General features: G+C 35.7%; 1 protein-coding gene across 1 annotated transcript in view; it reads right to left on the reverse strand.

Moving 5' to 3' along the window:
• Window positions 1–12,474: 12,474 nt before the first annotated feature.
• TMEM38B (transmembrane protein 38B) overlaps window positions 12,475–20,168 on the reverse strand; it is a 58,145-nt gene continuing 50,451 nt past the window's right edge. Inside the window, exon 6 of the mRNA XM_059142051.1 lies at window positions 12,475–14,417. Within this exon, the coding sequence (XP_058998034.1) occupies window positions 14,202–14,417 (216 nt within the window). The 3' untranslated portion in view covers window positions 12,475–14,201. The remainder of the gene's footprint in view (window positions 14,418–20,168) is intronic.

Below are 20,168 nucleotides of genomic sequence, written 5' to 3' on the forward strand. Positions count from 1 at the left end.
AGGAATCGATCCCATTTACAATTGCACCAAAACCCATAATATACCTAGGAATAAACCTAACCAAAAAGGTAAAAGATCTGTACTCTGGAAACTATTGATCACTTATAAAAGAAACTGAAGACACAAAGAAATGGAAAAGCTTCTAAATGGATTGGAAGAATACTGTTAAAATGTCTATACAACCCAAAGCATTCTATACATTCAATGCAATCTCTATCAAAATACCACCAGCATTTTTCACAAAGCTAGAACAAACAATTCTAAAATTTGAACAGAACCAGAAAAGACCCTAACTGGCCAAAGTAATGTCAAAAAACAAAAGCAAAGTGGGAGGCATCAAAATTCCAGACTCAAGCTCTATTACAAAACTATAATCATCACAACAGTATGTACTAGCACAAAAATAGACACATAGATCGATGGAACAGAACAGAGAACCCAGAAATGGACAACAAAGCTAGAAAGACTATCCAATGGAAAAGAAACAGTTTCTTCAATAAATGGTGTTAGGAAAACTGGACAGCAACATGCAGAAGAATGAAACTGGACCACTTTCTTATACCATACGCAAAAATAAATTCAAAATAGATGAAAGACCTAAATGTAAAACAGGAAACCATCAAAATCCTAGAGGAGAACAAAGGCAGTAACCTCTCTGACCTCAGGTGGAGCAGCTTATTACTAGGCACATCTCTGGAGGCAAGGGAAACAAAAGCAGAAATGAACTACTGGGACTTCATCAAGAAAAAAATCTTCTGCACAGCAAAGGAAGACAATTAACAACACTAAAAGGACCTATGGAATGGAAGAAGATATTTGCAAATGACATATCAGATAAAAGGTTAGTATCCAAAACCTATAAAGAGCCTATGAAACTCGATACCCAAAAAACAAATAATCCAGTTAAGAAATGGGCAGAAGATATGAACAGGCACTTTTCCAAAGAAGACATCCAAATGGCTAACAGACACATGAAAAGATGCTCAACATCACTCCTTATCAGGACAATACAAATCAAAACCATGATGAGATACTACCTCACACCTGTCAGAATGACTAAAATTATCAACACAGAAAACAACAGATGCTGGCAAGGATTTTAGAACAGTATGGAATTTCCTCAAGTTAAAAATAGAACTACCCTACAACCCAGCAATTGCACTACTATGTATTTACCCAAAGGATACAAAAATAAAGATGCAAAGGGAGTACATGCACCCTTATGTTCACAGCAGCATTAATCAACTATTGGCTATTGTTATAGCCAAACTATGGAAAGAGCCCAAACGTCCATTGACAGACGAATGGATAAAGAAAAGGTGGTATAAATATACATACACAAAGAAATTTTACTCACCCATCAAAAAGAATGAAATCCTGCCATTTGCAATGACAGGACAGAACTAGTGTGTATTATACTAAGCGAAATATGTCAGAGAAAGACAAATACCATAAGATTTCACTCACATGTCGAATTTAAGAAAAAAAACAGATGAACATAGGGGAAGGGAAGGAAAAAACTGAAGTAAAATAAAAACAGAGGTAAACCAGAAGAGACTATTAACTATAGAGAACAAACTAAGGGTTGTGGGAGGGGGTAGGCGGGGCATGGACTAAATGGATCATGGTTATTAAGGAGGGCACTTGTGATGAGCACTGGGTGTTGTATGTAAGTGAAGAATCACTAAACTTTACTCCTGGAACTAATACTACACTATATGTTAACTAACTTGAATTTAAATAAAACCTTGGGGAAATAAAAAATAATAATAATAAATAAATACCTCTAAGCACATTTTTTAAAGATTTATTTATCTGAGGGACACCTGGGTGGCTCATTGGGTTGAGCCTCTGCCTTCAGCTCAGGTCATGGTGTCAGGATCCTGGGATCGAGCCCCACATCAGGCTTTCTGCTCAATGAGGAGCCTGCTTCCAGCTCTCTCTCTGCCTGCCTCTCTGCCTACTTGTGATCGCTCTCTCTGTCAAATAAATAAAAATTTTAAAAAAAAGATTTATTTATTTGAGAGGAAGACAGAGAGATGGGGAGACAGAGACAGCACAGGAGGGAGGAGCAGAGAGAGTCATAAGCAGACTCTGTGCTAAGCACAGAGCCCAATACAGGACTCGATCACATAACCCTGAGATCATGACCTGGGCTGAAACCAAGAGTTAGATGCCTAAGCAACTGCACCACTCAGTCACCCCACTGTAAGTATTAAAAACAAAACAAAACAAAAAACTTTGCCTACCTCCCCCCACCAAAAAACAACAACAACAACAAAAAACTACGGTACTGGCATAAAGACAAACATACAGATCAATTGGACAGAACAGAGAGCCCCAAAATAAAACTTCACATACATTTTTGGCAAGGGTGCTAAGACATTAAATGGGAAAAGGACAATCTTTTCAACAAATGACACTGGGAAACTTATATGGCCACATGCAAAAGAAAAAAGTTATACCCTTTCCTAACACTATGTACTCAAAATAGATCAAAGACCTAAATATAACACTTAAAACTGTACCATTCTTAGAAGAAAACAGAGGGCAAAAACTTCGTGACACGGATTTGGCAAAGATTTCTTAGATATGATACCAAAGGCAAAGGCAACAAAAGAAAAAAGAAACAAATTGGGCTTTGTGATTATTTTAAAACTCTGTGCATCAAAGACAACAGCAACAGAGTGGGATAAAATATTTGCAAGTCATATATCAAATAAATGATTAATATCCAGAATATAGAGAAAACTCCTAAAACTCAATGAAGAAAAAATAATTTAATGGACAAAGGACTTGAATAGGTATTTCTCCAAAGAAGGTATTCAAATGGTCATGTGATATATGCACATAATGGAGTGTTATTTAGCCTTAAAAAGGACAGGAATTTTAAAATATGCTGCAACATGGATGAATCTGGAGGACATTACACTAAGTAAAAATAAACCAGTCACAAAAAGATACATACATACATACTGTACAATCATACATACTGTATGATTCCAACCATTATGGTAGAGTAGTCAAATCCATAGAGTCATAAAGTAGACCAGTCATAAAGTAGACCAGTTGCCAGAGGCTGGGGAAGAGGGAAATAAGGAGTTACTGCTTAATGGATATGGAGTTTTGATTGTGTAAGGTTAAAAGTTATGGATATGGATGGTGGTGACAGTTGTACAACATTTTAGATAGATTTAATACCTCTGAACAGTATAATTAAAAATGGTTAAACTGATAAATATCTCACTTATTTTACACAGTAAAAAAAAAAAATGAGAGTGTTCCAGTTTCTAGTTCCACATGTAAGGAGCATGGAAGTCACCATTCCATTCTGTCCTAACAACAAGTAAAAGCTGAACAGACTGAAAAATTAATGCTTCTTGGATCCATAAGAAAGGAGAAAACAAAGAATAAAACACTGTCCCCAAGATTACAGAAATAAACAGGCAAATAGAGGGAGTCTCCGTTTACCAGAGTAACTGCCAAAAAAATCAGTGCTAGGTAAAAAACCTGAACCGTAATTGATGAATTGCTGAAGGCTCAGTGTGGAAACAACTCTGAAAGTTAACATCTTCGGGGGACCCAGTCATAAGGGGGCTCCCACAATATTGTGAGATTTACCTGCAGAAGCTCAACTAGATTCCCACAGTATATATAGGAGAAAAATCTCCTTGAGCTTCCAGCAGGAGAAAGGAACCATTCTGAAATAAGTCAGAGAACTCTGTTCTTAACAAGACCTGCCCTAAGGAGTATCTAGTTAATCAGAGCCTAAACTGCTGGGGTATTATCAGAGCCTAATGGATCTGGAGAAGGGAAATACCCAACATCAGCCCATGCTAGCCATTCTGTCTCATTTACAGGGACAGAAAAAAACCTGAAACACTTGTGATGGTCACAGTCCAGAGGCACAGGCTCACTGAAAGGTAGAAACCTAATAACAAGACTATAAAATGCCTCACCTCTCCCCACACCTCACCATCATTATTACTAAACGGCTATTTCTAGCAGTTTCTTCCTCCTGATACATCACATCTGACTCTCAAGAAAAAATGAGAAGGCACACCAAAAGTCAAAACACAATTTGAAGAGACAGAGCAAGCATCAAAAACGGACATGGAAGGGATGTTGGAATTCTAGGCCAGAATTTAAAATAACTGTGATTAATTATGTTGAGGGCTATTATATTGGATAGACAGCAGGCAAGAACAGGTGGACAAGCAATACCAGCAGAAAGATGGAAATCATAAATGAGAACAAGAAGAAATGCTAGGGATCAAAAACACAGAAATGAAGAATGCCTCTGATGAGCTTTCTTAGTAGAATAGGCATGAAGGAGGAAAGAATCTCTGGGCTAGAGATATCCCTGGGAACCAAAAAGCAAAATGAATAAGGACTGAAAAAAGGAACAGAATATTCAAATGCTATGGGAATACCACAAAAGTATAACATACATGTATGCAAATACCAGGAGAAGAGAGAGGGAGAGAAACAAGAAAAATTTGAAATGATAATGACTGAGAATGTCCCCCAAGTCAATGTCGGACACCAAACCAGAGATCCAGGAAGGTCAGAGAACACCAAACCATATAAATAACAGCCCCCCCCTCAAAGAACCAAACTACAACTAAGCATATCATTTTCAAATTACAGAAAATCAAAGACAAAGAATCCTGAAAGAAATGAAAGTGGAAGAAAAACACCTTACCTGTAAGAGGAACAAAGAATAAGAATTATATCCAAGCAAAAAGTGAATGGAATGAAATATTTAAATGCTAAGAGAAGAAAACCCACCAACCTGGACTTCTCCACCCTGCAAAATTATTTTTCAAAAGTGAAAGAGAAAAAATGTCTCAGATGAATAAATATTGAGGCAATCTGTTGCCAGATTTGCTTTGCAAGAAAAGTTAAAAAGAACTTCTTTAGAGAGAAACAAAGAAAATAGGTCAGGACTCAGATCTACATGAAGAAATGAAGAGCATTCAAGAAAGAATAAGTGAAAGGGGCACCTGGGTGTCTCAGCTGGCTGAGTAACCAACACTTGGTTTCTGCTCAGAATGTGATCTCAGGGTGATTAGATTGAGCCCCACATCAAGCTCCACATTGGACTCCATGCTGGGGGTGAAGGATTCTCTCTCTCTCTCAAAAAAAAAAAAGGGGGGGGGGAGTAAAATAAAAATACTAATAATTTTTTTAAATCCCAATTTTAAAACTCTCAAAAGACTCAAGCAAGTTATTTTTGTGGAAGTTGACAATCTCAAAATGGATACAGAAGCAAAGGGAGCCAAGGACAGACAAGAAAACTTTGAAGAAGGTAAAGATCAAAGTGGGAAGATTTATTCTACTGGATATTAAGACTTACCCAGCTACTGTAGTTAACATAATCAATATATAGTATACATGCAATATAGCATAATGATAGACAAAGAGAACAATGCAACAGAGTCCTGAACATTTTAATGCATGTATGTCCAGTTTATGATAATACTTTTTAATAAACGGTGCATAAATTAGATATCCATATAAAGAAAGAATAAAAGGAAAACTGATCCCAAGCTCACACCATACAAAAATAATAAATTCTAGGTGGAATTTTAGAATCTTTTAGATAAAAGATACAATAATACAGCTTCAAGAAGATAATATAGGAGAATATCTTCATGACTGTGGGATAGGGAAAGATTTCTTAAATAAGACAAAAAAGATCATAAATCAATTATAATGAGAATTTTGTTAAACTGAACATTAAAATGAGTAACTTCTATTCGTGGTACTCAACTTAAGAGTGAAAATGAAAGCTGACAGAATGGAAGAATTTATTTGTAATGCATCAAACTGCCAAAGAGCTCATACACTCATACACACACACACACACACACACACACACACACACACTACCCTGTACACAAATGAAAGGACAAACAACCCAACTGAAAACAATGGGCAAGTAACTAGAACAGACAGTTCACAAAAGAGGATATCCAAATGGCAAATAAACTTGTCTGAAACATGTTCAACTTCACTAGATTTTTAACTAGTTTTTTTTTAACTTATTTAAAACACAAACTTTTAAAATCTTATTTGTTTTTAAGATTTTACTTATCTGAGAGAGAAAGAGAAAGATCAACAAGCAGAGGGGCGGAGAAGAGTGAGAAGCGGGCAGCAGGCTCCCCTACTATTTGTTGGGGAAGGAGCCCCAACATTTCCCAAAAGTTGAGCAGGAAGTCCAACTCGGGACTTGATTCCAGGACCCTGGGATCACAACCTGGGCTGAAGGTAGACACTTAACCAACTAAGCCATCCAGGCACCCGAAATACAAATTTTAATACATGAGATACTATTCTAACTTCACCAGAATTATTAAATGTAAAAGATGGAGAATACATAGTAGTGGTAAGAAGTGGGGGAATTAGAACTCTCAAACACTGCTCATAGGAGTGCAAATTAAGCCAACTATTTTGTAAAGCTTTTGGGAACTATCTGTAAAAATTGAATATGTTCATATTCCAGGCCCCCAGCACTTTCACTCCTAAGAACATACAGAACAAAAGTATATATATATGTGCCTCAAAAGATATGCAAAGGAATATTTTCACAGCAGCAATATTTGCAATAGCTCCGAACTAAAGACAATTTAAATTCCTACCAACACAATAGACTCAATACAAATTGAAGTATAGTCATACAATGGAATACTAGCAATGAAACTTAGTGAACCACAAGCTACACAAAGTAACAGATGAATCTGACAAACATGTGCCGAAGTCAGACACACTAGGAAAATTCTGGTGTAATTCCATTCATATAAATTCAAGGACTTAAAACATCTGATATTTAGAAGTCAGGATACTGGTTACCAATGAGAAGGGAAAAGTGGTGATTAGAAAAGAAAACAAAGATATTAATAGTGTTTCATTTATTGACCTGGGATTTAGTTACATGGGTATGTTCTCTTTACGATAATTTAACAAGATAAACACAATTTGCACACTTTTCTGAATGTTATACATCGATCAAAATTTTTAAATGCAAATTTGATAAGTGCCCCTTTGAAGAAATGTTCCTGTTTCTAATGGAGATTACTTGTCTTGCCAGTTTCCTCTCATCCTTGCCTGAATTGAACTCATTTGTCACCTTTAGGTAGTAGGGTGCTTTCTGAGGGGAGTGTCCTGTCAGAACTGAAATATGTGTTTTAATTTCTCTTCCACGGTAAGATGTCAACAGTCTTTGCTACAGTCAAAGACTGAAAGTCACCTTGAAGCAGATCCTCCCTTTCCTGCAAAGAATCTCTTGAGTGGGTTCCTATCCTAAGAGAAAGGCTTAGCAAGACTATTAACAAAACTAACAGTATCTGAATGGCTTTAAGTATGATCTCTTGTGGAGGCAGTCAGTGAAGAAGTAGGAATAAGGGCTCTAGGTTTGTGTACTGCAAGGTAGTGTTTCTAAGGGGTCTATTAGGATATTAAGACCCAGGATAATTATCCTTTAAATAACTGCTCTGAAAGAACTTTACCTCAGCAGCTTTAATAACTGCTAGATCAGAATTTAGCCACTCTGCTATCTTATTTCAGACCTAATATTTGGGGATAACTATGCCAGCACAGAAGTCACTTGCCCTCCCTGCAGCCTTTCCAACGAGTGTCTTATCTTCCTAGGAAATGCTCAACTTTGTTCCTGCTGCCCACAGCTTTTACACATTTATCAACTGCTTCATCTATCACCTACTGACTCAAATCACTACTGCTTGAGGAGCAACCATCAGCTCAATCTGTGCCATTCCCACCGTCCTGGGGTAGCCTAGAATCCCATGGATTTGGCTCAGAGTGGGACTAGAAAGTTTTAAAGCTTTAAAGATGCTGGACAGTTTGGCTTAAGTCTCCTTTAAGAAGAGCAACATTAAATAACATTAATGGGGCCTGGGTGGCTCAGTGGGTTAAGCCGCTGCCTTCGGCTCAGGTCATGATCTCAGGGTCCTGGGATCGAGTCCCGCATCGGGCTCTCTGCTCAGCGGGGAGCCTGCTTCCTCCTCTCTCTCTCTCTCTGCCTGCCTCTCTGCCTACTTGTGATCTCTCTGTCAAATAAATAAATAAAATCTTTAAAAATATAAATAAATTAATAAATTAATAAATAAATAAATAACATTAATAATATTGTTCAAGATAAAGAGTCAGGACCAAACCTGAAGCCACTTGAATGCACACAGAATAAAAAACTAGAGGGAGATAGAAGGGAATTTTTTTTAAAGACTATATTCAAATGGATTTAATTACCACAAAATTTATCATAATACATAATCTGCAAACATAGAAGAATAAGGTAAGCTTTTGAGGACACCTATCCAACTGAGAATATTGAAAGATCAGACAGAATGTGAATGTGGTAATTGACATTGTGGAGCAACAGAGATTTAAATGAATGAGTAAAAATGCCATACAGAGGGACTCAGCTTCTTCATAGTAATATTACATCACCACAGCATCATAACAATAAAACATGGTAAGTGTAATGAGAACAGACTTCTTAAGTTCAAGTTTTACTGACTTGTGAGACTCAAATATTACACATGGGAAATGAATGACTAGGGCACATTATTTGCCCTGCAAACTGTGTAGAACTCTGGTCTTAACTATAAATTAACTAGACTCTTCTCTGTGAAATAATATTTTAGAAATATTTTCACATATATTATTTTCAAGATATTGTTTTTAGGTAAGCAGTCATGGCAAAGACTGCTATTTGCCCTCTAACATGAACTTCTCTCTCTTCCTCAGTAAGGTAACCCTCAAAATGTCAGGCTGCTCAAAACAAAGACTGTAACATGTTAATGTTTCATTAATTTTTGTCAATCACAGTTTATTACAAAACACATGCATATTTCCTTAGGTTTAGGTCTTATATAATTCTTCCCTGCTGCATACTTGTATTTTTTAAGCCAATCATTTCCCAAACATAACTATTAGACCTTTGGGTTTTTCCTGTCATTATGGGCTTTCATGACATCTAATGTCCCTTGCAAATTTAATTAAGATACTATGTACTTCCTCTCACAGCTAAGATGTCAAAATATAAAAATGCTATTTATAAACCACAAACAGAATCATTTAATTTTGTATTATTCTCAAGGGAGGTTTCAGTCTATAGTCTATTTTTATTGATTAGAATGGATTTATAAGTCATGATAAAATGTTTATAAAAAATACAAATGTCCATTATCAACCTTATTCTTTACTAATATAATAATTCTACAGGAGTAAAAATACATATGAAGTTATTAAATTTGTCAGGCAGAAGGGCCTCCAATTCTCTGCCTTCCTAACAAAACGACTGTTTGCTGATAATAATCCCACCAAATGAATTGACTTTTTCTTGATCCCAATTCAATCTTAAATATCTTTATTAAACATGGAAGTAATACTTATCTTCAGTTAAGCATACTACATAAATGTACTGTGATGCATCAGCTAACAGTCTGCCACGTAAATTAACCTAAGGCCTACTGATTTTCATACCAGATCACTGGTTCACATTCTGTCCGCAAATATGCCCTAAGATTATATATTCCAATATGGACCACTGCTTTCCAAACAATCCTGTACCTACACTGAGCTAAGAGATTTATTTCACTTTTAAAATATTTTCTATTATCAGGGCACCTGGGTGGCTCAGTGGATTAAAACCTCTGCCTTAGGCTCAGGTCATGATCCCAGGGTCCTGGGATTGAGCCCCACATCGGTTCTCTGCTCAGCGGGGAGCCTGCTTCCTCCTCTCTCTGCCTGCCTCTCTGCCTACCTGTGATCTCTGTCTGTCAAATAAATAAATAAAATCTTTTAAAAATTTTTTCTATTATCACAATCTAATTCACCATCTCTTCTATATTTTGAGGATTGTGATGAAACAAGGTCAAGCCTGCCCACAGTCCCTAAACAGACACCTAGAGAAAAGCACTAAATTCCTAAAATATATGACCTATAACACAAGCACAAAGAAGTGACCACACATATGAGGTGTACAATGATTTTCAAGAAGCAGAACTAAAAATAAGGCCTGGGTGCCTTGCTGAAAAACAAAATTATGACTTAACATAATAGCATAAAGTATTTCTCTTCTAAGTGTTTCCTAGAATAAAAGCTAGGTATTATTTTATTTGGAGTTCCTCAGGCAAATATAATTCATAACCTAGAGGTAGGCAAAAGTTTAAGACACAGAAAACAGTAACTGTAAAATAAAATATTGAGAAATTAGATCGCTGCAATATTAAAAACCTCAGAACCTCTGTTCATTAAAAGACATCAGTATAAAAATGAGTAGGTAAGCCACAGACCAGAAAGGAAATATGTGCAAAATAGGTATTTGACAAAAGATCAATATCCACAATACATAAAAACCCCTACAACTTAATAATAAAAATATAAACCCAATAAAGTATGGACAGAAGATTTGAACAGACGCTTCACAGGATGAAATAAACAAATGGCCAATGAGCGCACACAAAAAAGTGCTCTATATCATCAATCACCAGGGAAATACATATTTCAAACATAAAAAACCGTAAACCACCCATTGGAAATGGGCAAATTAACATGTTTAACAACTCTAACCTTTGGTAAGCATGTAGAACACTGGAACTCTCATACAAAGTTATGGAGTATAAAATCATACAACCACTTTGTTAAAAAGGTCTACCAGTTTTCTTTTCTTTTTTTTTTTTTTTGTTAAGATTTATTTATTTATTTGACAGGCAGAGATCATAAGGAGGCAGAGAGGCAGGCAGAGAGAGAGAGGGAAGCAGGCTCTCTGCTGAGCACAGAACCTGATGCAGGACTTGATCCCAGATTCTTGAGATCATGACCTGAGCTGAAGGCAGCGGCTTAACCCACTGAGCCACCCAGGCGCCCTACCAGTTTTCTTAATAAAACTAAACATAGTTCTATTCCTAGATATTTGCCCAAAAGAAATAAAAACATATACTCATCAAAAGACTTATACAAAAATGGTCATAGTAGCTTATTCAGAACATCACAAACCAGAAATAGACCACCAAAAGGATAAACAAAATGTGGTATAAGAAATTAAAAAGGGATGAACTACTGATAAATGCAACAAGATGAATGAATCTCAAAAACATTATGCTGAGTATGATAGCAGTCTTATGAAAAAGAGAATATATTGCCTGATTGGATTCTACTCTATTCAGAATAGTTTGGGGGGGCAGGTTTAAGTGGAAGGGATCTTCCCAAGGTGCTGATAATGTTCTATATTTTGATAGAAGTTTGATTAGAATGGATTTGTAAACTATTTAAGTGTATACTTACAATTTGTACACTTCACTGTATGCAAATTTTACTCAAGAGAAAAAAAATGCAAAAATAAAAACAAATTAAAAATATTAAAATCCACAAGAGTAAAATCATACTTAAGAAAAACAAATTCAAAAATTTTTAGGAAAAAATACATAATCTAACTCAAGTATGTAAAGAAACCGAATGACCCTCATACTTACCCAGATATCTGCCTGGCCTGCTCCCTCATGTGCTCTTCAGGTCTCTGCTAACAGAAAGGCCTTCTCTAACAATGCTATTTCAGCCAACACCCCCAAGTCCCTGACTTTCTATTCTGTGTCCTCCTTAATATCTATTCATAACGTTTCGTATCACCACAGGAACACACTTGTTTATTGTGAGACTCTTCACCAGTGGAATGTAAACTCTAAGAGAACAGTGGGGAGAAGGAAAGTATTCTTGAACACATTATTCCATTTCCAACATATCACTCAACTGCAATCCATTTGAGCTTTGAGGTAGATTTAAATGAAGTGTCTGGCCTCAAAGAAATGGAAAAGAAATACAGTAGAGGAGGAATATCTCCCTTCTTCTCTCATATCCACTTTTGGTCTCTGCCTAAAGGGAGGCTGGAATTCCCACTGAAATCCACCTACTCTACATATCTCAGCCCTCTCCTACCCTTACCCTCTCAGCGAAGAAGAGTGACTAATCTGATAAATCAAAGTTTGATATTAATTTGGCCACATTTCACTAGAAGGTGAAACCACTGAGCTAAGCCAGCCCATGTTCTTACCAACATCTTGTCTCCTGTTACTTAAAGAGAACTACCAGGTCTTGACTTTCTCACTGCTCCCTAGGACTGGCCATATGAAACAGGCCCATAGGCCTCACACATGCTACATGTTGGGAAAGAATTTGCTTTTGCAAACCTAGTGAACTCTCTAGTCTAGGTAACATGAGTAGATTTGGAGTGGGAGGTTTCAAGTCTAAGCCATGTTCTCCAGTAGCTTTTTTCTAAGAACCTTGAATTGAAGGTTCCAGAATGCACATCTAAATTAATAGTTTGTGCCAATATTCCATTTAGACAGTATTCAATGGATATATGCTGTATATCAGTTAAAATGCCAGAGGAATTCTGAACTCCTAACTCAAGAAAAATATAAAACAAAAAAATAAAAATAATGTAATACTCCATTGGTGCTAAATAACTTATTTTAATAAATTTGTCTTTAATACAAGTGTAAAACAACACTCCTACCATTTCAACTATAGTTAAACCCACACTTCAAAGCTAATTCAATAATTAGTACCATGTTAATTCTGAAAAGTTTTTAACTACCAGAGTATCAAATATAATACAAAACCCAAATATTTAATGCTTTCTGATACAATACTGAAAATAAACTTCTTAGCATCCCAAGGCTATCAAAGGTCCTCCCCCTAAAAAATATTTTTGATTTAACAAGTAAAAGCATAGTACCCTGCTGGTGTTTATATTAAAAAACATTTTTTTAAAAATTTCTAACTTCAGTGTGATTTAAGTACTTCTATGCCATTCCCAAATGACTTATGTACATACTAACTCTTTGCAGGTAGAGTCATTGTCTTGGCTGGAAAAAAAAAACATGTTTTTCTCAGTGTTTTAAAATTGTAACTAGATTTTTAAGCTATGAAATAAAGCAAGACAGTTTAACATTACTTAGGACCCTTTCTTCTTCTTCTTTTTTTTTTGCCAGTAAGGACAGACTTAACATCATTCTTCATATGAGGTTTTAGTTTATGTTTCTTCTTGGTTAGCTGGTTAATATCAAATGCTCAAGGACAATTCTCATTAGAACTGAGCATTTCCACATAAGGGTAATTAGTTTTAATTTAAAATAAAATAATATATGTACATGTAGATTAAAATATAACAAACATATGCAAATTAGTAAGAAGACACCCAACTAGAAAACTGAAAAGTACCCATTAGAAAGGAGACATAAGGGAAAAGTTTTAAACTGAAATGCTGAATCATTAAAGATACTACCATTGATGTATCCAGGCCAGCTAAGAAAAGAAAAAAGTTAAGAATATGTAAAATGCTGGCAATAATTTCTTTCACAGTTAAAATGAATGTGTTTTAAGAGAGAAAAAAATAAGCTCCTAAAATGAAAGTTGCAAAGCAAAACATGGGCTTAGTAATTTATTAAAAATTGTACCCCTGATTTTCTCTGGAGAAAAAGGAACACTATAAACAAGGGCATGACATAGACTTCAGATTGAGACTCATACCAGTACTCTGTTCTTGCTGAAAAATACTACTGTTTAAAAAATTAAATAAATTTCAAATATTTTCCACTTTATATGGGCTAAAAAATACAATGTTTATATCTGAAATAAAAACTAGTCATTTATTTTCATTCCTAATATAAAGTGGTTTAGGTAAGGTTTACTTTTCCCAGTTCTCAAAGTTAAATAGAAATTGTATTCCATATCTAGGAATTATAATAGTAATATTAAGTGTAAATTTAATTTTGCTGAACTAAAGCTCAGATAGATTCAATTAAAAATGTGTATGAAGATACCTAAATAAAACAAAGGCTTTAATTTTTACTATTTTGCAATGATAGTAAGTTTACTTTCTCTAACATTAGGGAAAAAATCTAGTCCCCTTTATCAATATAAAACTATTAAAATAATCACAACAGAATCTTTTATATATAACTTAGGAAAACAATTTCACATGATATACTCATAACACTCATGAATTACAATCCAGAAAGAGACAATCTCCCTCAAACAGAAAGAAGTTCTTTCTTTTTGTCACCTCCATTCCTTATATATAATCTTTATTTCACATCATTTACATAGAAATTTTATCACAATCAGACAGGTAGGTAAGAAAAAAAATTTCTGCCTTTAGAGCTCATAAAATAAATTTACTCAGTCTTCTTAGTATGTTTCTTTTTAACAGTATCTGAAGCATCAGCTATAGGTTTTGAGGTCGATGAGCCAGTACCATTAAAAGATGATTTTGTTTCACTTTTCTTTTCACATGATGAAAATTGCTGCTGCCAGCCAAACAGCATCCGACTCACTGTATCCTCGAAAGAAGCAAAAGGCACAGTACCATTCTCTGTAATCATCATGGTTATCTAGAAAAAAAAAAGTTCAATTTTGAATTGAAATACAAATGTTTTCTACTTCTCAAAACTGAGAAGAGAATGTAAATTTAAAAAGAGAGAAAGATTAAAAACACATTCTTATTTTTTACTCTTTAAAAAAAATTTTATTGTGTATAATTGACATAGTTCCAGGTGTAAAACATGATTCAATATTTGTATATATTGCAAAGTGATCACCACAATAGGTCACCATACAGTTACATATTTTTTGTGTGATGAGAACTTTTAGCAGCTTTCAAATATGTAATATACTATTATTAACTATAGTCACTAGGCTGCACACTACATCCCCATGACTTACAACCAGACATTTGTACTTTTTGAGTCCCTTAATCCATTTCACTTCCCCAACCCTCTGCCTCCAATAGATTGGCAGCCACCAATCTATTTCTTATATTTAGTTTTGTCTTGTTTGTTCATTTGTTTTTTTAGATTTCACATATAAGTGAAATCATGTAGTATTTGCTTTTCTCTAATTTCACTTAGCTTACTGTCCTCAAGATCCATCCATGTTGTTGCAAATGGCAAGATTTCATTCTTTTTATTGCTGAATATTCCATTGTATACATATGTATATATACACACACACACACACATATAAATTACATCTTCTTCATCCATCAACTGACAGGTTGTTTCTATTATCCTGGCTGATATAAATAATGCTGCAATGAACATGGGGGGTGCATCCATCTTTTTGAATTAGTGTCTTCATTTTCTTCAAATATCCATAATGGAACTGCTAGATCATATGGTAGTTCTATTAATTTTTTTTAAGATTTTATTTATTTATTTGACAGATAGAGATCACAAGTAGGCAGAGAGGCAGGCAGAGAGAGAGGAGGAAGCAGGATCCCTGCTGAGCAGAGAGCCGGATGTGGGGCTCGATCCCAGGACCTGGGATCATGACCCGAGCCGAAGGCAGAGGCTTTAACCCACTGAGCCACCCAGGCGCCCGTTCTATTAATTTATTTTTAGAAACTTCCATACTGTTTCACACAGCAGTTGCACCAACTTAACACTCTCACTCACAGTGCACAAGGGTTCCCTTTTTTTCCACATCCTCATCAACATTGCTACTTCTTGTCTTTTCGATAACAGCCATTCTGACAGGTGTGAGGTGATGTCTCTTTGTGATTTTGATTTGCATTTCCTCATTATCAGTGATGGTGAGCATCTTTTCACATACCTATTGGCCATCTGTATGTCTTTGGAAAAATATCCACTCAGAGCTATCCATTTTTTAATGGGATTGTTTGTTCTTTTGCTATTCAGTTGTATAAGTTCTTTATGTATTCTGGATATTAACCACTTATCAGATATATCATTTGCTAATATTTTGTCCCATTCAATAGGTTGCCCTTTCATATTGCTAACAGTTTCCTTTCCTTTGCAGTACAGTTATTTTTTTTTCTTAATTTGCTGTGCAGTTTTTTTTTAGCTTAATGTAGTTCCACTTGTTTATTTTTGCTTTTGATGTCTTTGCTTTAGGCATCAGATCCAAGAAATAGCCAAGACTGATGTCAAGGAGCTTACCACCTATACTTTCTTCTAGGAGTTTTATGGTTTTGGTTCTTCAATCCATTTTGAGTTAATTTTTGTGTATGATGTAAGACAGTAGTCCAATTTCATCTCTTTGTATGTGGCTCTCCAGTTTTCCCAGCACCATTTATTGAAGAAACCATCCTTCCTCCATGATGTATTCTTGACCCATTTGTCACAAATTAATTGACTATATATGCATGGATTTATTTCTTAGAGAAAATACATTCTTTAATCTTTTGGAGAAACAAACTCAGCTAGATTCTAGAAAATCTCTGTTCTCTACAGAGACTTGGTTATACTTAACCAAAGCAAAAGAATATGACTCATCAATAATAATAATACAAGGTACCATATTTTGGGGTGCCAAATGAGCAGTATAACCACAAAAATACATTTAGCATTCAAAGGAAACAGGAAGATAAAATAACATCTACAGTCTATACAAAACAACCAATAACAGCAACCACTACTATGCTCTTAACATGTGCCAGAACTTTGATAAGTGTTCTATATGATCTATCCTCTTTAAACTTAACCCAACAATTATTCTACTATTACTCTCAGCATAGAGATGTGGACCAAGGCTGATAGGTTCAGTAACTTGTCCAAAGTCATAGAACTAATAAGCAGTAAAGCAGTTTGGAACACCCAGATTTTGAGCTCAGTCACTACATACAATGCATTCTATCATCATCTAAGGTCACAGACTTTCAGTAAATTGCAGAATACTACCCTTAGGAGGGAGAGTAGAAAGTCTCTAGTCATCCAATTTTTCCCACATGTATATACAAAGCATGAAGACATAAAAGGATGGAACATAAAGTGCTACCAATTTTTTTTTTCTAACAACTTTATTTATTTATTTGACAGAGAGAGAAAGATCACAAGTAGGCAGAGAGGCAGGCAGAGAGGTAGGCAGAGAGAGAGGAGGAAGCAGGCTCCCCTCTAGCAGAGAGCCCAATGTGGGCCTCGATCCCAGGACCCTGAGACCATGACCTAAGCTGAAGGCAGAGGCTTAACCCACTGAGCCACCTAGGCGCCCAGTGCGACCAATTCTTTATCTGGCAAAATGCACAGTGTTTAGAGATGTTCAGATTTACTCAAAAAATTAGACGGGTACCAAAATGGATCTGAGGGGAGAAGGTTAAAGACTAGAATGGTTCCGAAAAGCCCAAGAATTTTCCAAAAGACAATTCCTCCAGCAGATCTAAGATAATGAACCAAATTAGAAATTTTTGGAATCAAATCTCCACAAGAGGACCCTATCGAATTCATTTGGTGAGGAAAATGGAATCAAGAACAAAGTTCTTACTGGGGCCCCTGGGTTGCTCAGTCATTAAGCATCTGCCTTCCGCTCAGGTCAAGATCCCAGGGTACTGGGATCTAGCCACACATTGGGCTCTCTGCTCAGTGGCAAGCCTGCTTCTTCCTCTCCCACTCCCCCTGCTTATGTTCCCTCTTTCACTGTGTCTCTCTCAAATAAATAAATAAATAAAAAGAATAAAGTTCTTACTAACTGCAATACTGTCTAGTAGTGAGGAATTGGGAGACAGGTGTCCATCAAGAACACGTAAGTGAAATGTATACTGTGCAACTGTTAAAAGAAATACATAGAAAAGTAATACAGAAAAATTCTTAAAAATACTGTTAGGTGAAAATGAGACAAAGAACAAGAGCTATAATGTACAATCATTTAGATAAATTAAAAATGCACAACACACAACATTGTGAATGTACAAAATGTCACAGAATTGTATACTATGAATAGTTCATTTTGTTTTGTAACTTTGCTCTCAATAAAAACAAAATAACAAACTTTTTAAAAGATGCATGCCCATGGGGCCCAAGCCAGCCATCACTTTAAAAAATGCCTTATATCAAACAAACCCAGTCTCTCACCAAAATCAATATAAAAAACAAATACACAAAACAACCATTAAAAGGCAGTGGAGAATAACAAATCAGGTCAAACCTAATAGGGCTATGATTCCCCCTAAGAGAAAGTTAATTGAGTAAGGTGAGGTCCACATTCAACTTTTTTTCTTTTAAATGATATGTGTCAATTCACAGCAAACCCAAGTCCAAAATGGGCTAAGGAGACAAAGGCCGCAGTGTGAGAAGGCCAAAGCATCTGAGACTTGAGGGCAATACAGCTCAAAGAGAAGAGAACCACAAAAAAGCCCAAAGATCCACACATAACTTGCCCTGGAGAAGTTCACCAATCCTAAACTATGCAAACACGGAAAGATTTCAAAAACCCAGCAGATAGCAACATATGGAAGCCTTAAAGTAGATCAGACACTTCAGCAGCCAACTTAAAGTTGGAGTTCAAGACCAGCCAAAGTAGAACTGCCTTGAGATATACCTCAAGTTTAAACTGAGACCCCAAAAGGGTCACAATCTAGAAGGGCAAACCCAAAACAGAACAGCATGAACAAAACCTAAAAGCAACTACTGACAGGATTAAAATAATCTGCTTGTTCATTATACCTGGCTGCCAGAAAAAGACTGAATATAGTCCCTGAAAGCCCTTACACAGTAGTCAGAGGCTGGTCAGAGACAGAGTAAACCAGTAATTACAGAACATAAAAGAATAAATGCAGGGATGGAGATCTTGTCACAAATATTTAAGTATGAGATACAGATTGGAAGTCATTTCCAGATAAGTAAAAGGTAAAGGCATGAATATGAATGTGGTCACCTGGAGAGAGAAAGAAGAGTCTAAATACGGGATGCCTGGGTGGCTCAGGCTCAGTCGTTAAGCATCTGCCTTCCGCTCAGGTCATGATCCCAGGATCCTGAGACTGAGCCCAGCATGGGTTCCTTGCTCAGCAGGAAACCTGCTTCTCCCTCTCCTACTCCCCCTGCCTATGTTCCCTCTGTGTGTGTGTCTCTCTCTCTGCCAAATACATAAATAAAATCTTAAAAAAAAAAAAAAGAGTCCAAATATCATCTACAAATTTATGTCATTATTGGGTAAGATCTAAGAAGAACTTCTTTATATTAAATTATTCTTTAGAATGGTTACAATGAGGTGTACTAGCAAGATTACCTTGGTCATAGCTTAACTTCATGGACTGCCAATAACAAAAAAATTCTAAAAACCACTGTCCACTGTCAGGAAAACAGCAAAGTCTTTTTACAAACACTAAAAGAGAAGACTGCCAGGATCTAAAGTATTTCCTGAGAACATGAACTACGGTATTTTTCAAAGTCGAGTGTTTTAATAGAATCTCCACTCCCAGTAGACTCATCACTCAGCTGAGAAGAATTGCTGGCATCAGAAATTACTGCTGAGATAGACTTATGAGGTTCAAGGACAAACTTCTGTGAATTCAGCCTCTTATCAGGTCTTGATTCAGCAAGGTGACACAAATATAATGGTAACAAATGGAATGAACCTTTATTCTTTTACAAATAAAATATAAAACTGTCTCCTTATTTAGCAAACTATTAACAGAAAAAGCATAATCCCTAAATTAAATAGCATTTGATTTCCTAGTCTATTGCTTAAAAAGGGAAAGAAGGAAAAGAAAGTAGAAACCCTAAAGACAATCTCATATATACAACATATCCTAAAATATAAACTAATTCAAGTTAAAAAAAAACTATTAAAAGCTCTTCCACATTCTTTATGTAATATCTCATGTTACAGAATTTCAAAGATGCCCAGAAAACTGTGACATACAATCTAAGTTCTTTAAGGGCACAAACAGTACTTAATGTACTTCTAGATCCTCTACAGAGCCTAGCACAGAGTACAATGAATAAACCTAATTTCTACCTCACATGAACTGAATGAATCTATATAAGCAAAATTTGCACTATTACTCTCTCTCCACCCAGAACATACTTCTTCTTGTCTCTGAGTCCCCAGATCCAATTATTTGCAGGGAAACTCCTATGTCTACTCCATTAAGCCCTTGAACAACCTCCAATAATAAAAGTCTCCTTGCCCTTGAATGAACTCCCAATGGCAAGTGGCATATTCAACCATGTTTTCTGGTCATCTATGCTTTCTTCATTGGTGATGTCATTCACTTAGGCATCAGTAATTATTACCCTGATGATGTCAAATAAATTAACAATTTAAGATTTCAATTTTTGTAAATGTCCTTTTCAATAAACTGGGTAAATAAATTGTTCATTTCTGGTAGTACAATCTTAGATAAGTAT

The sequence above is a fragment of the Mustela lutreola genome, chromosome 12 (assembly GCF_030435805.1).
Source record: "Mustela lutreola isolate mMusLut2 chromosome 12, mMusLut2.pri, whole genome shotgun sequence".
NCBI classification, from domain to species: Eukaryota; Metazoa; Chordata; class Mammalia; order Carnivora; family Mustelidae; genus Mustela; species Mustela lutreola.